At 35.6% G+C, this 18748-nt stretch overlaps 1 protein-coding gene across 1 annotated transcript in view; it reads left to right on the forward strand.

Annotated features, from left to right (window-relative positions):
* The first annotated feature begins 5461 nt into the window (after positions 1 to 5461).
* The window catches only part of LOC144475988 (photoreceptor-specific nuclear receptor), a 51835-nt gene continuing 38548 nt past the window's right edge, over positions 5462 to 18748 (forward strand). The window contains exons 1-2 of the mRNA XM_078192479.1: positions 5462 to 5582; positions 16981 to 17401. Coding sequence (XP_078048605.1) covers positions 5462 to 5582; positions 16981 to 17401 — 542 coding nt within the window. The remainder of the gene's footprint in view (positions 5583 to 16980; positions 17402 to 18748) is intronic.

The raw sequence follows: 18748 nt of genomic DNA on the forward strand, positions 1-18748 counted from the left end.
TCGATTGCGTTTTTCAACTTTTTATCGAAACGAAACCCTCTCGTTTCATTTTGTATGAAATAAATTTTTTGTGTACATTGTTTTATAACATCATAATAATCCTGTAGGTGTACAAGAACTTCTTTTTTTGCAACACCCTATATCTATGGAAATTGGATGTAAAACAATTTTTTTGTTAGCCAATTTTAAATTGAACAAAACATTAGAATTCTTTAAGATATTAAATATTGACCCTCTTAGTACCGAACAACGATATATCGTTGTTGGCTATTGTTGAAAGGATAGTTTTCTTAATATATTTGTTAAACAACAATTTAATTTCTTATTTTTTCTGCCTTTTCGAATTTGTTATTTATCAGGCTTTTCAAAATTCTTGCAATTTCTTTCCGAAACTTTATCAAATTTCGTCAAACGAGTGTTAAACATTTCGCTCAGATACAGACTCTTTTGGCCGGTACTAAGAGGGTTAGTTATTTATAAATAAAAAGCTTACACTAAATTAATCATAAATTATGTGATATCTAATTTTTTTACAAAATGAACTTACACCACTTTCAAAATAAACGGTCCATATATTTCACCTAACTCAGTCAGAATGCTAATGAATATATACATATTCCATATATTTACTAGAAACAAAAATGACTAAATGAAATAACTTAAGACGTTGAATGCCGCATCAATCATATATAGTGGTTACTAATTTTTAACTAGTTTTTAAAGTTCATGTTCATCATACCATATTCGAACGGAATGGATTCGATTTGGATGCTTAGAATGTATAAGATCACCGTAGCATTAGTTTCAGTAATTAAACTACTTCGATGTTATAGAAATTTTTGGGGTTGATTTTCATCACTTGACGCGTTAAACAGCTATATTATACATACTAACGTGCTATAAATGCGCTGTTGTAAAAAGAACAATATTTTGATTAGTGTAACCTCTATGCAAGCGCATAATTGCTAAACAAACAATTCGACGGAGCAGTTAAACCAACTGTCGTCTACACATTTTTCCCGCGTGCACAAGAATAGTGTTTTTGATGGGCGGTTATTCATTTCGCGTCCACGTTCGTATACCTTCATTTATACCACGGCGTACGTCTGTATTAATTCATCTCCTCCATGTGTTTCCGCTCGTTTTAATCAGTGGATGGATGGTTGCATCCATTTATGAACACGTCTACATACACATAGGTAAGATTGTCGGCGGCTCGCATTTCCACGTATAAGCTGCGCTCCCTACCGCCGCGTATATTCGCATACACGGGCGCGCGTTGTACGTCGGTGTTTCTATACAATTCTTCACTTGGCAGATATATTCATAAACATGTATGTACCTTCCATAGTATTCATCTGCACGTGAGTTCTCCTCCGTGTCTCGGTGGATGAATGATAGACCGTGGTTCACCGGCGGTCCTGGCATGGATGGACGGTTGCTCGATAAAACCTGATGCCAGTGTTTTCGAAAAATGCAACGCGCCAATTTAATACCTCACCCCGAACTCTATTTTTAACAAATGTTTTCAAAGCACGTTTTCATATTTCTACGGTTAAAGGGAAGAACGCCGCATGTGTCACACGTTTTCGTTTTCGAGATATTGCCGTTTAACGCGTTTATCTACTGGCAATTCTCTAATAATATCTTTGAAATCAGAGATTATATATTCCATCTTGAAGTTGAGAATTCTATTACTTTCTTGAGGCTAAACTTCCGATTAAGGTTAGCGGAGGAAAACAATTTTCGAATTTGTTTTCTGTGCGTTAAAATTCATGGAAAGCATCAAATAGTTAGCGAGACAAAATTTTGGCTAAAATTCGTATGCAATACTATTTTATATATATAAACAACAATAAATACGTTTCTTTTTCAATTATAGATATCGAATGAAATTCTTATCCAGTACTATGAATACGGAGTCACGAAAATCCCTATCGGTATTTTGTATATGCTTCTCTCTACCTCTTCCTCTTCCTCGCATAATCGTATTTTAAATAAACGTTATATTCCTTCGCACTTGATTATAAGTAGTAGATAATTTAGCATGGACAATAAAAGACAAAATAACTTTTAAGTAATAATTAGAAATCATTTATTTCTTTGTATTTTAGACATTCTTTAGAAAGAAGATTTTGGAAATTGAAAAAGTTCATTCTGCATCAATAATTCAGATATTGTTATTAAAATTAAAATGAAATTTATTACACGCCGCATTTTTACACATGGTGAACTCCTCGGTGAACATTTCCACGAATATACTTTTTTCATATGTGCATCAGACGGCTGTGTTTCTATGTTTTTTGCAATGTCCAATTTGACATGTTTTTCGTATTTCAGAAATTGTAGTAGCTTTTACTAATATTGCTTCCATATTTATTGTTTCTTGTTGCTGTGAAACTCGATATTTAGCGACATTCTACCTACTATTTTTAGTTTTTATTCACTCTTCTTACCCTATAAAAGCTTTCTTGCAATTGAAAATTTTACACACACGCAATTACAATATTATGCGCTGTTATTATTTTAAACTATCTTATCGCGTAGCAGATGTGACACAGACTGTATGTAAGTTGCGGCTTGTGCCTAAGATACAATCGCATAGTATTTCCCTTGATAAACCTAACATTAGTAATAAATTTGTGATTTCAGTGAAGATATCGTTTAAAAGTTCACACATTTCTCTAACGGCCAAAAGACCGTTCATAGAAAGTGATAGCAGAGTGCGTGAGATTATCAGAAAAGTTGCGCAACAAGGTGGAGGAAAGTGAAAATATGTAATTTAAAAAATTTTACATCATATTTGTCTAATGCATGTACGATATCTACTATTTCTGATTTTACTAAATATTTAAATAATACTAACAACAATTATGTGGTTATGTGAACCGTTGAGAAGCCAATCAATGTAAGTCTATTAACTTTAAAATTGAGATAAATAAGGATTTTACAAATTAGCTGTACTTAGATATTAACAACACGAATAATGGAAAGTACAATTTTTATCATAAGATGGCATGGTAATGAACTTTATCAGAAAAGAAACGAAAGGAAAATGTCAATATTTTGTTAGAATGAATACATAATACCTTCTGAACAATTTTGTTTAGTAATTCCGTGGTAAATATGAGTGTTGTTTATCTATTGTTTATTTTCAAGACATGAACCATATGAATTTATCGTATATATAATATCATGCATAAAATTACTATCGAAAATTTTCTACCAGTGGTAGCAGATTGACACTCGTTTCATCAGCCACGAGATATATTCATACTTCGATACGTCGAGTTCCTGAAGAACCTTCCCGTGTTAGCAAAAACATCCGTGAGCACTCGATTGCCCCACGTGTATCCGCCCCTGGCAGCCGACACCGTCGATCGTAGACTTTGCGGGTTCGTCTGTGTTAGTGGCGACCTATCGAAGTGTGTTGGGGTGGGTGGACGGGTGGTTGGCTGCGTTTATGAGGGTGCGGGCCCGAAATTGAAAAGCACCCCAGCGAGAGCTAGCGAGGGTGGTCGTGCAGCAGTCATTGACAAGCGAAAGACCGTATCAGAGGGTAATCCTATTGGTGGACGGCAGCGTCGCGACGTCTCGGCGTCATTGGTCCGCCATGGAGCTCCGGGGCGTGGCCTCGAGCTGCTCGCCGGATGGTGGGGCCGAGGATGCCTGTCTGCATCCCTGGCAACGATTACCGGAAAACCACAGGGTCGTTCGGCGACGGGAATCCAGTATGGCGGACTTGGCAATCCCTCCGGCTGAATTTACCACTACCACGTAGCTGCCACCCCCGCAGCTATTACCTAGGCCACTGTAACTTCACCGCTAAACCTCGCTGCCAGTGGATTTCGCTCGATTTGTCCAGGGGAACACTTCAGGAATCGAAAGTTCGATCGAACGATTAATTGCTCCGTTAACTAGTCTTTTCAAATCCTGACCCTTTGACGAGACTGCGAGGATACAAGACGATGTCTGCACCTCTAGCCCAGCTTTGGACGTTCGCCAGACATCCGCACTGCTTGGACAGACCTCGTTACACTTTCGACAAAGTCGAGATCGAGCATTTTAGCTACTATCAACGCATTTTCTGTTCCTGCGCGTTTCGCTGGGCAAGTGACAAAGGTAGATTACTTGCGATTCAGCATACCTTGTACAGAAAGCTACGAGCTAGAACATTTGCAGCGAGTACAATTTGAAAACTGTATCGATTAAAGCTTTCTTTTCCCCAGTTGCAGAGCGGCCAAACAATAAATTAAGCTACCGTTCGGATCCTCGAGAAGCATTTCGCCGGCGCGACGGTGCATCTGATTCCGGTAGCCCCGTGCATTCCCGGCTCGAATCTGGCAGCGGTGGGTGGAGGGTCGCACGACGGGGTTGAAACGGGGAAAGAAACGCAGCCAGCCGGGGAAGAGGAAAAGAGAAGGCGAGCCGGAGTTTCACTACCACGTAACCAACGATCAACAATTGCACGACGTTCAGTGGGTGAAGGTAGGCGTCGTCTCGTGACGACGCCGAGAGGGTGGGGGTCGAAGCATCGTCGACCAGGCGTCAGGCGACGCGGAGGGGTGCGCGCAGGCGCCGCGACGAGCGTCGTCGGCGAAGCGCCGCATCAAACGTGCCGGCTATAGGTTAAATCCTCCCGCTCGTCGTTTTTGTTGTTTTTCCGGCATTGCCTCCTGATCCCGCCTTCAAAAGTGCCAGCGGACCAATCGGTGGCTGGTTGCTCGCGGGACGCCCGGCGTCGAGACACCACTGCAACCGCCAACGACGTCGACCTCCGCGGCACGGGGACGATATCGCGTCGGGAGCTAATGTCGATCTCTCGCCGAGACACCGACTCCGAGACGTCATCCGTCGTCGTTGGTCCACCCTGATGCGATCACAGCTATCCGGGGTGACGGGTTCAGCTTCTGCGATCTCGACCACCTGGATGCGACAGTTGCCGCGGACTAGGCACGCACGGCCGATGTGAACGTAGTGGACGCTTCGACGACAACACAGAGTACCTCGATTCGTCGCGACGGGCGAAAAGTGTGAGAACATTTGGCACAGTGATCTCGGACCGGTGGTGTGCGCGAGTGATAGACAAGTGAGCTTTCCGGAGCTTTTAGCAACCAGGTGAGACCTTCACGGTGATTTATTGATGCCACTCGCTTAGGACGATATCTAGCTAGAGTAAAAACAATCGGGGATCGTAGTTGGTACCGTGAGAGCCTCGGTCTATGGTCTTGGTAATTGGTCGTGTACTGTTTAACGCCGAATTGTTGTGAGTATGGTACGTACGACAGTGGTATTACTTTCTATTGGAAGATCATGTTTTTTACGCTGGAAATTGTTCTAGATTCAGAGATTCGCGTTTGGTAGTTTTCACGGTAATCGTTTATTGTTGCGCAGTAACGTTTGTGGGTAAAACATGTTACAGTACATTGATCCCATAACAGGGAATGCGTATCGATACACCATGAACGGAGCAACATCGATTACTACTTCTGACGAACATCAACATCAGCACCAGCAACCGCAGAATGAAGCGCCTTCAGAACATCCGAGAAGTCCTAAGAGCCCTATGAGTATCCGTCATGGTAAGCTAGTGTTCATAGTTACATACATTTTGAATTTTAAATGTAGAGTCATTGGAAAATTTCATATAATCGCAATGTTCTTAGTTTTAAACTTGGAAAACAAATAAGAATAAATGAAATATCATTTTGCGATTGAAATATAAAATGAACGACAGAGATGGGTTAAAGTTTAGGATATTTTCAGTTTCATACATAAAAGATCTTTTAAACGTTGAAAGCAGTCATAATATAATCACATCTAATCCAGGATTACGCTCATTATTATATCATGATTATACAGTGGTAAACGCAAAAGAAGAGACAAAAATTCTCTACTGTATCACTTTTTGTTGGCAAAGAAGTTTCTTGAAATGAAAATTTAAAAAATGCACTATTTGATGCGTCTTATGGATGCCATAGATGCATACAAATCTTTTTATATTATGGATTTGATAATTTTTGGAGTCGCCTCAGAGTTACCATTCGATTGTACAAGCTTAACGCAACGGGCAGTAAAATCAACATTTATAAGGTTCGCGTTATCTTATACAGGTTGCTAAATCGCATTTATTTACAGTTTGTGAAATTTTGACTATGATATAAGCTTGTATAAAGAAATTCAACTGATCATCTTCTATAAAAGCATCATTGTAATTTCAACGATCATTTGACCGGCGACGGTGCGTTTAGTGTTAAGCAAATCCGGAAAGCTCGTATAATATCGATTACATACAACCTGTTTTTATAAAATCAATAGATATACTAATATTACCCGAGCGGAGGTTAATGTTCAGGAGTTAACCCTTTTCAGTTCTATGTAGACGCAGATCCGACATCAACTTTTACAGACCAATAGTAGCTTATTCGATTAATTTATATTACATTTATCACTAATACAGTAGGAATTCGATTAACCGGCTTAAATGGGGGACAAACGGCCCGAGTAAATTGTGGTCGAATGGATGCATCGAAATACTAGAGGAAATAACATGGAATATACTTCTCTAAACCAAACCGAACCAAAACTAAATCAAGTATCTTTTTGTACACATTTTGCTCTTATAAGTGCTTTATCGTAATAACATTTTAACAGCGATGAATTTTCTTTTGATACATCGTTCTGTTGCCCCAAATATTTAAGGGTGCGATTCAACGCTAAAGGTTGAAGCCTAAGCGTAAATACAAGTTCAAATGGGGGATATAAGCATATGGTGTTAGTAAATAAAGATACCAGATAACCGAGACTCTATAATCGTATAATCGTGTTTCAGTTTAACCCCTTGCTCTATAATATCGAGTCAGAATCATGGTGAAGATTTTATGCAAGCTCTACTGAATATGAATATTATTAATTGCTTCTACGGCGAAGTAAAACTAAATTCTTCTGTTATCAAAGTATAGAAACGAAGGTAAATAAAGACAATATAGGAAAAAAAATTGTCTGATCCCATCAGGAAAATTATTAAGTACGAATAAGTACTAATCGTCGCAGCATGAAAGGAGCGATAGCGCAAGGGGTTAATCGAGGGTTTACTGTATCATAGTTAAATGTGAGAATAATTTTGTTACTCCTAAACTGTTCTAAATAAGGTAGTAGTGTTACAAATGGAAACACAATTGAATGATCTTTTTACAACATTTAGGGTTGAAAAGATGCCTAATCTACACTAACATCCTTAACTCTTAATCAGACTGTCAATGAATTGGAAGTTATTTTTCCAATAAATAATGTATATTTCCAAGTTAGTATGTGCAAGTAAATTTATGTTGAAACATCGCAAACTCGATGGGTTAATAGAGAATCAAATTAATTTTTAAATAATTACATTAGCGTATAGTAATTATGATTTGTTTAAAGTTGCAAGTCGCTGCCACGATAACCACATACGGTAACCATCAGATACTTAACAAATGCGGACGAACAGCGTATCAATGCTGCATAAAAAACAAATTTTGTCAACAGCTTGGTTGAAATATTCGTTCCTTTGCATTAAAGCTTTGCACTCGAGACTGTTTTAACTGCAAAATGAAAACATTTGTTTCAACCTGCAGTATTTCCATTTGGCATGATTATTTTTATTAGATATGTATGAAATTTAAAAAAATAAAAATAAAAATTTTTTTGAAAATAGTGCAGTAATTTGTAAATTCGCCTCAGAGTCGTCACTCGAGTGCAAAGGATTAAATTATTTATGCAACTAGAGACTTTAATAGTTTTTAAATTGACGTACGCGTCATATTAAAATAGAGAGTAGTCATAGAAATGTATTGCGATAGGGAGAAAAAGCAAGAGGAAAAAAGCGGAAGTAACTCTGTAACTTGATAAATCACATTGACAAAATTGTTATAGTGTTACTGTACACATAAATATATTGTGAAGAAATTATGTTACTGCTTACCTGGAATACTGCTCACTTTGTTCTAAAATGAAATAATATTCAAGAAATGAAAAAGAATCGTAAAGTCATGCACGTGATCAGATACTTCTGAAGAAAAGTGTATGTTGCTGCCTTGTATCGATATTGGTACAAGTTAAAAGGATACAAGCTTTGAGAGGCCACTTCATTAAAATTAATAGTTTTGAATATACGAAATATAGGACTTAATTGATGATGGTATAATTCTCCCCCAGTAGAATTATAAATATCTCATTTTAAGAAGAGCGAAACGAAATCACCCCTCTTGACTTAATCTAACTTTTCGCTCTTAATCCACACCAAATAAATTGAATTAAGAATAATATCATTCAGAGTGATTATTTCAATCTTGTCGCTAAAAGTAGCGCAGTCACACGCTATTATTTATATTTATATAACTATTTCTTGATATTATGTAAATACCGGTAAAAATAAGTAGAAAGTAATAAAAAGAGGGACAAATAAATAAAGGATAATAAAAAGAAAATATGAAAACCAGACAATAAACTTTAAATTAATGCAATTTTTATTTGTTTAACATTACAAAATAGGTTTTATTTTTATACATTCTTGCAAAATATCATTGTATACGTAGACAAACGAAATAGAATTGAATTCCCTTAGACTATATAATTTTATTAAAAAAAATAATTATTAAAGAAACATGTTGGGACAAAATTATAGCACATTTAACGAAAAATTATGTATAGCAATAAATCAAGGAATGATATTTAACGCTCAATATTTTTTGGTTCCTTCTTTACATTTCATAACAGTCTTTTTACTAGTTTAACGAGGAATAAAATTTGCAGTTGAAAAGAGATATAACACGAAAAGAGGTTATGCACGAAAAAAGGAACGAATGAGGTAACGGGTGCTATTATCAAATGAAAATTTATAAGGCGAAAAATGAGTGACAAAATATATTTGGAAGTTATTATGAATTTCTGGAGAGAATAGAGAAACTAATAGACGACTACTTTTTTCGAGGAAAAAAATCATGTTTTGGATTGGCCAGCGAGGACACCCGACCTTAATCATTGAAAATCGTTGGGAAAATCGTATCTATATGAAAAATGGTATACAAATGGTAGTAATTAAAGCATAAAACTATAAATCTTTATGAAATCAGTTTGTTCTGCAATATTTACTCGATAATTCTTATTTTTTTTAAATAAAATTTTATACTTCAGTGTTTTCTTTGACATCGCATAGACAATAGAGGTTCTTAGCAACGAAAATGGATCAAAAAACAAATTGCAATTTTTGAAATTAATTTTTTAATCATTGTCTATTAAATTAATTGCTCTAATATCTCAAATACAATTTAGACAGCTTGGTCCAATTATAAACGATTTATTCTGTTTTAAAAGGTGTACGAATATTTTCTACACCCACTGTATATTTGTTGTTCTGAGGAATTTTATTATATCCTTTATGTGATTCTGGAATGTGAATGCGTTACCTCGTTTTATGCTAATAATATTGCATTTAATTTCTGTACGTTCATATTCGCATGTTGCAAGAACGTATAAAAACCAAACCTTGGTTATAATATTAAACAAATAAAAATGTGCCCGATGTGTAGACTGTACGTACAATAAACGCAAATTGAAAATTTCACGAGTTGTTCTACTGTCGACACAAATCATGGATGACATTCTAAACGGTCTCAATAGAAAAACATTTTAGCGATCGAAAACTACCCACGGAACAGATGTCCAAGAACGAGAATAAGATCGATATGAGACGCAATCCCAAACGGTGTCGGAATCACCGTGTCTCCCTAATGCGGTAACAATTAGTCGCGGGTGGGAGGAGAGCGTGAATAGTTGGGTGGCCAAAGTGGTGGCCGGTAGTTACGAAATCCCTTTTTTTCGCGCTTTCCGGCCTGCATCCCCTACGCCGGTACGTCATTCCCTGCAGCCCCACTATAGTTCCTCGATGATCCCATAATACGGGGGCGCAGGTGGCGCCTCGCCATCCGCCAGCATTGATATGCTAATGAAATTTGACGCCCCTGCTTTCGCGCCCGTTATTTATACACACTCACGCACTATATACAGTTACAGATTGCGCATGTATACGTAGACGCCGCGTTTGTACGCGAATCCCGTCGGCCGGACACCATACCGGCCATGCAATTTTTCTCTTCTCGTTTAACCCCTGGCAGTCGCGGCATTTCGCGAGCTTCCGCCGAGATTTGATTACGCTAATGGCGTAACGTTGTCGCATACGTGGCCCGGCGTGTCGCCGCGACTATAAACTTCGGTGGATTTATAGCCGACTGTATCGAGCGGAGCCTGCGCCTTTTCGAAATTAGCCTGTCGAATTTTATTATATTAATAAACTCGCGCGGTCGTGGTTATGACGAACTTTTTCGCAGGCTGCGTTGATTCGTTTCGGCTTGCCGGTGCGCGGACAGTCAGGTTTATTTAGTAGACTTTGTTAATCCCTGCAGCACCACTTTCTTCACAATTACAGTGATTAGTAGACTGTGGATTTTATGCGTTTATAACAGATCTAAACTGGTACAATTTAAGACAGTGGACAAATTAAACAAATTTAAGAATATCAATTTGGTAATTACAGCTTATTAAAATTTTACAGAGAGAATTTCTATTCGGCTTCTGCCCTTTGCAGTTGATGCAAACAATTTTTTATCTGTATAAAGATACGCAGTTTGTTGATTAAATAGTATCTTTTTTATTGTATTATTAGACTGCGGATTTTATGCATTCATAACAAAAATAAATAGGTGGAATACAAAACAGAGAAGTCATCAGAAGAATGTGAAGGTTTCATTCGGAAAAATGAATAACATTCACATTAATATAATTGTGTATGAAACATTCGTTACTCGTAGTTATAATGCAAGGGATTAATACTTGTAATAGGTAGTAAATAATGTAACAATATCGTTAAATTTTTCTAATTGTTCTGTAGCTTTGCATTCTAGACATTCATTTTTTATATAAATTCAATATTTATATGTTATATAAGACACACTTTCTGAGTAAGAAAACTAAATAAAAGCGGAAGTCAAAAGATCAACCATTTCTGAGATATAAATATTTTCGTTCGGTAGCATCATGATTGATAATGATTGGAGAAGTATTAATTAAATGATAATGTATTTCCTCTTCTAGTAATTGTAATAAGTTGAAAATAGTGTAACAGTATCCTCAAATTCTTTTAACGTCTACAGGATCTTTTATTCAACCTATTCGTTCTTGTCGTAAATGCATAAAATCCGCAGTTTAATAATAATTATGTAATATCAAAGCAAAAAAATGTTTATATCTCAGAAACAATTGATCAAATATCCTATATAAATATTGATTTCATGCATGATCTACGAAATATGAATGTTACCCGTTTTTATAAATCGGAACGAAATTTGGTTTTTCTGTTATTAAAATCTAGGAATGACAATAAATTAAGACATACAGGAAATAACAAGTGTCTCATTCTAATGGAGAATTATCATATACGAAAGAATTCCAATCAACGCAACTGCGAAAAAGAATCTTAGTAAAAAAAAGGGTTAAATCGTCGGTGCTATGTTAAACGAAAGTATTTCAGTAATATTGACTAGAACGACTAATTGAAAAGCATGCTTGGATTTTAAAAGGGTGAATTTCCGTCGCCATTTTAGAGTGTAGATTTCACATGTTGCAATTTGTGTCTCTCTGTATACGTTCACCGGGATTAGGGTGTTAACGAGATCGAAAGACCGACAAGCTTAGGATGTTACGTGAGTTGCATTAATAAGATCTCCTCTAGTTCATCCCCCAGGACTATAACGACGAAACGATGCGATTGAATTCTTCCCAGCGAGTCTGGATGATACGTGGATCAGTCAGTTTTCAACGTGCTTCGCAGACCCGATCGTTTATTACGATTGAAGATACAGGTCTTTTGATGAGCCGATCTAAATTTTAAATATAGCAAGATTCAATGCACTAAAATTTTATTCGCTAATCCATGGTTTTGTATGCAATGAATCGTCTCACGGTATCGAATATCCGTGCATGCGTACCTTATCAATGGAAAAATTAAAACGGAACAATTATTCATCGTCGTCAAGTAGCATTGGTGGCCGATAGACAGACACGTTCAATACAATACGGGCTCTAGGATATATTTAGTATTACATATTTCTTTAGAAACTGAACCTTCCGATTAATCAACTCGAGATTATTTACAATTTATCTTTTCGTGATAAGACGTTTTTCTCGATTATTTATATAGCTTAGCATTTTCTACGTTCGAATTTATATATCATTAGGGAGAAAACATGTTATAATAGTACTTATCGAAAATACCAATTAAGCAGAAATTTATTTTGTATATTAACCTTTCGCACTTAAAACTATTTTAATTCGAAACTCAAAACATATTTTTTGACCTATTGTATTTCCATTTCAACTTAAGCATATTAAATCGAGCTCATCATCACGTACAATGCTTGTACTTGCAACAGTTCTTTAAGTAAAAACAAATTTGATGCAGTCAAAATTATTTTAAAATGTGTACATAAAATACACACAAATACAAGTATTTACTTGTATACAAATACAAGTGAAGTACAGTTATAACTAAATTGTAAACCTTTATGCAAAGTAAATTTTTTTTGCATCAATTGCACAAAACAAGAATTCAATAGAAATATCCCATCTTCTTTCAATGTTTTCAACAAACCAAGAACAACAATGCAATAGGACTTTGATTATTCGAACTAGAATTGGAGAGTTAAATGTTTGGATAATGGTACAGATATAACGGTTAGAAGGCTTTCTAACAGATTTTCCACGTTGCAAACGTTAAATAATCTAAATAATCTAGATTCTGCTGTACGAAGAAATTCTTTCGGCGTCGGTCGCTCCGCGTTTCGGTAGCACACATTTTTGTAACAAACGTGTAAAACTCGGAGTCTAATTATAACAGCGTAAAATCGGCAGACTGGCAATTTCTTTTGAGGGGACGCTCGGGGGCCGGATCAGTTTTAAATAAGTCCGTGGACTAGGACACAGTTAAATTATTTTGCAGTGGGTTACATGCAGGACCCTAACCCTGTATCGACCTGTTGTCGATTCGTATGGTAATTCGAGCGGATCCTATCTGACCCCGTGGCATTAACGAGACCGGAACGAGTTTTCGATCGGGTACGAGGTAGTCGACAAATACGATTCCAGGGAGATCTCGCGGCTCGTCGGGGTTGGCAGCGTGACTAATAAACCCGAGTGGAGGAGCAAAATCACATTTCGTTGATCACGCAGATGTTCGCCGGTCTCCGATCTCTTTGCACTTCCATCTTCCAATTAATGTAGTTAGCGGCAGGTACTTGTCTATCACATTTATTTTCCAATTAATTACACTCGTTTTCTGATTACAATCTATCATGGTTAATATTGTATAATCGACCCCTTTTCTAGGCTCGGGATAACGATCTATCGTTACCCTGTTACTTCTTAACGCTACATGTATTTACTGGGAATCTACCAAGAGGTTGTTCAATGACCGAGTTGTAAATGAAATTTGATCATTTTAGTTTGGATAATAAATAATAATATTTACATTATAATAATCCAAATGATTAGTTGTAATATTAACGAAATTGCTATCGCTTTTGAATGATATTCGAAGAAACTGCTGATCTTGGATACGAAAAAGACTATCAGACTAATAATGCCGATTTTTCATTGAAACTCGAAATGCTTTTCGAAAAATTGAGAATACTATCTTGTCTATCGGAAACATTTATTTTTATGACAGCGTCAAGGTAAAAGGTATAATTATATGACGTTGGGATAAATTCATTTTTATTCTACACACATTCTTGTCAATCGCAATCTTGACAAAAAATGAATAAGATTCATGAAGAAACAAATTTAGGCACTGATTTTTAATAAATCACTTTTGAATCAATTTTTAAATGAAACTACCTTTTAGTGGATTTTATGCTTGTTCGATTGATACTATTACAGTTCCTTCATTTATTGTCAGCTAACTTCACGATATGATAAAAGTGGAAATAAAAAATTAAAGAGATACTCTTGATACAGGGAGCTCCTTAACAAAATGTCTCTGTGAATGTTCTAGAAATGTTAATGCATAAATCGATATATCTTCGGAGAAAATTTTGGGGAAAGTATTAAATACGAAAGCGAAATTAGATTGATGAAATATTCTTTTATTATGTCATGCACTATAATTGGACTAAATTCACGTATGTGCTATCGTCCAAGTATTTATTTATATGTATTGATTAGATTTCGGGATTTCAGTTTATAAATCTGGTTTGAACGAACATACAAGGAAATCTATTAATACATTGTCATACGTCAACTCTGTCACTGCCGGTCGTGGAATATTTTTGTCGTAATATTTTTTATAGAGGGTCTCTGTGTCTATAAATAGTTCTATTGATAAAATATACTGGCAAAGTTTTATTACCTTAACTTCGAGACATCATGCATATTGTTAGAGCATATTCTCAAAGTTTCTATAATTCAATACAATAATTTCTTTTAATAAATATGTTTAATAAATAACGCTGGCCGTATAAGGAAAAGTTGTGCCCCATTAACTCAGTACAACGTATACTATATAGTTATAAATAATGCTTTGTAATTTTCTATTTACGCATTTATATTATAATATTGTTATGTTAATGTTAACAAATTAATATAATAATGTTAATGCTATTAACAGTCTATGTTTCGCGCGAATGCTGTTGTTATGGAGTTAGATCCAAGTATGAAAATATTTTCTGTAACTAAAAAATAATCACATTTTAATTATTATGCAAAATTTAAATTAAACTTCTGAAATTATGAATCGTGTTAAGATTGACAAGATTCGAATAAAAATTTTCTATCATTTGATAAAGGCTCCCGACAGTTATTACATCGACGTGAAATATCAAAAGTAAATCCGCCAATTAAGGTCGGTAATGAAACGAGAGCCACTCGGTATTTCTCGTGATGGAATCTTCTAACCTCCCTCCTGCTCTCGTGTTCTTGTTCGAAGGCATAAATATTTATGTTGACTCACTTTTACTTTCTGTGGTTTTTACGAACTCATTTCTCAATGTAAATACTGTTTGCCCTCGCGATTCAGTCGGTAAGCCTTGAGGGATACGAAAAAGATATCGCCTGTCCCTTAGGAACGGAGAGCTAGTAATTCGAACTGTGCTACCTCCAAAAAATATGTATCATTCATATTTTTCCTTTCACTGGAATAAACTTCTACTTACAGTACACTGAACTTTGATTGATATTTATATTTATGTTGGACATCAAATTATTTCATACTTTTTTAATATATAAATATATACTAATTCAATGTATAATAACGTCAATATAATTTTAGTCTTTGTCTAATTAAATACTTGAATTTTCTTTAAATGTCTTTTATCTTAAATATTAACATATGCGTAATAAGATCGATACAATCTTAGCTATTATTTAAATACTTCAACTTTCTATAAATCAAATTAACTGATTAATAGCACAATCTTTTGTAATTATTCTTTGTTTAGGATATTTTCATGTATAATAATATAAATGCAATTTTTAAACATTATTTTAGTGATTCAACTTTCTATAAGTTAAATGAAGTAATTAATAGTTCCATTTTTCTCGTAGTATGTTAAGTAGCAGTATGTTTTATTACTTAAACGCAAACATCTTAAAAAATATAGATATACTATCTGTATCTGAATTAAGTAATCGTCTTTTGCCAATAACCATTGATAAATAATCAGAGGACGTTGAAGGTGATTGTGAATCAGTCACAAATCCCACAAACACTAGCCAACCGACTGGTAAATTCTCCATGGTAATCCATAACGTTCCCCGTGAGCGTGTAATTATTTTATGCGCGATCGCTGTGTCCACTGGCTCCGCCCTATGGGGATCAATCAAGAATAGAGATTGTGCTATGTGCTATATACGGTTCGGGATTGGCCATACGAATGCACGGGAAAGATTCCTCGGATTAACGGATTGAGACCCGCCAGCTGATCGAAAACGATAAATCAAATTCTATCGCAGAAACATTATACTTCGATTATCCGAAAATAATAAAAAAGAAAATAAATCTCCCCTATTGCAAAGTAACAAAATTCTCTTCGAAAACAATTTTCCACCGTACTAACTCCTTTGAAATTGTGAATAAAAAATATTCAAGCAAAATATCTGACGAAAAAATTTTTTATTTGTCCTTGATTCGAAAAATTATAAGAAAATCGTAGACACGTATTTAACATTCTTTGTTATTATAATACTGCAATTTCGAAAACTGATGTTTAATTTAAATTGGAAAGCAAAAACTACTTATATTCGAACTTTTTAAGTTCGACAAATTTTGTTTATATTGATATGTTATTTAACACTAGAACTGTCAAACCAGTAAAATGACCGGTTCTTGATTTCTTTCCTAACGGTTATTGAATTATAAAAATGTTTCTACGAAAACCTTTTTGATAAATCTCTTTATTCAAGTGTACGTTATAATACAAATCGTAGGAAGCTTGAACAAATTAAACTCAATCATTGTTACAAAACATTATAAATTTATCGTATTTAGAGTTTGGTTGTTTAAGAAAGTAGTAAATATTAAGAAAATACCATGTTAAGTTAATTGCCCTTTCATTGATACTCATAACTTCAGAGATGTTATTAAATATTTAAAAAAGACATGTATTTATCATTCACAAATATTCCCCGAGCCTGAACTGAGTCTACTGTGCTAAACAAAAGAGAAAACGGATTACAATTAGTTCGCAAAATAATTTGCAATTAGTTTGTTCTGTTTTCACTCGTGACATGAGCTAATCCTATTATTCGATGTTTTTATTAAAAAAAGGACAAGTTAACTCGTTTTATAAGCGATAAATCATTTTTTTGCGACAGTGTAGTTCAGAATTTGTCTGCGACTCGTTCAGACGAATGTGTCGAGCAGGGAAAGCTTACAGAAAAACCATTTGCTTCTAGACTCGGGAGAGAGCAGCGTAATCTCCCCAGGATTACCAGAACGATACAGTCCTATAGGGGCAACAGGATCGACCTCGAGTCACGATCCTTATGCCTCGAGGTCCGTTCAGGAGTGTTCGGTACCACTCTGCAGAGGGATACCAACGGATTTCCCGCTGGCGAGGTCACCGTATTTAACTGCTCTCGGGAATGGCCATCCTCATTTACTCGGACAAGTGCAGCAGCAGCAACAGCACCAGCAACAGCAGCAGCAACAACAGCAGCAACAGCGACCGCAACACGGCAGCAAACCACCCCGTAGTCTTGGTTTGACATGTGTTGTTTGCGACGACACGAGCTCCGGGAAACATTACGGTATCCTGGCTTGTAATGGGTGCAGCGGCTTCTTCAAGAGGAGCGTCCGTCGGAAGCTAATATACAGGTGAGTTCCAAATATTCATCGATTTAAATGCTCTAATAATTAAACTTCAATATCAGACTGTGATTTCTTATTGCTAAATTGCGGATTTTTACGAGAAATAGAAATTTTGCGCATTAATCCTCGCAGTACCAGCAGTTGGGCGTTCAAATCAAGACCTATGATTGGGTCCTCATAAATACAAACATTTTCAACTAAAATTTTCTTGTTATTATTATCATTGTTATTATTACCGTTCTTCTTGTTAATTTTATCTTACCGTACTTTTTCTAACAAACAGCAGACGGCATCAAGTAACAAATGATCAAATCGGGCCTTGAGCTCTGGGTCCGGAAAAGCACAGACACGGTACGGCGAGGGTTAAAGTAAAAACGCCTATTATGGAACACTTTTTAACGGGTGTAAAATTATTAAGAATTTTATTACAACGGGAAGGTGTTTTTACCCAATATTTATACCAGGGTTCGTTAGGTAATACTAGATAACGTAATGAATTGTGAAATATTTATTTAATAGTAAAAAAAGATAATATGTCTAAAATAGTGAAGTACGAGCATGTACTTATTTTGGAACATCGTGTTTTACTACCTGGTGTTTGTTCAAAAACACTCGTATTCAAAGACGTATTTTGTTATAGGTCATTCTCATTTGCTTGTGTGAATTTGTGAAGAAAATATCCTAGAATATGCACATGGACTTTCATATGCTCTACCCATTTTATTTTGAGTAATAAATAAACACAGAGTTTTACAAATATTTAATGTAATACAGTGCTCAAAAATGTAGACAGGAAATCGATAACATAACGGACGTCTTTACACCAGGGAATATTAACAACAACTGCACATTAGGAACACTCGTACTTTTTCACATCATACAAAACACCATCACATCAGTAAAAAACATAACGAGCACAAATATATTTCTTCTTTCACCAGATTCAATGACTTTAAAATAATGTAACATTCTTAAATTCTTCTCGTATCTTCACTGTCCTGTTTTATACTTACTCATATAGTCTGCTTATTGCGAAGGTGTTCAATTCCTAAGGGTGTATTCCTACATTCATCTATAATATTTCTTTCGTACATAATGATAGCGTGAAAAGAAAGACATTTATAGGAAACATTCAGTAACATTAAGGTTACGAGATGTAAAGTTATATGTCATTATCAAATTTTATATCCAGGGAAACCTCCGTGTTGAGAACAAAGAAATTTCAAAGACTAACATTGTTTTCGCTGTAGAAGATCAATAATTGTGGTTGGTCGATAACGTTTGTTGCTGAAAAATTGGCGTACCGAGATCGACGTGTGCGACGGTGCATTATCCTGTCGTAAAATCCAAGAA

Source organism: Augochlora pura, chromosome 10 (assembly GCF_028453695.1).
Source record: "Augochlora pura isolate Apur16 chromosome 10, APUR_v2.2.1, whole genome shotgun sequence".
NCBI lineage: Eukaryota > Metazoa > Arthropoda > Insecta > Hymenoptera > Halictidae > Augochlora > Augochlora pura.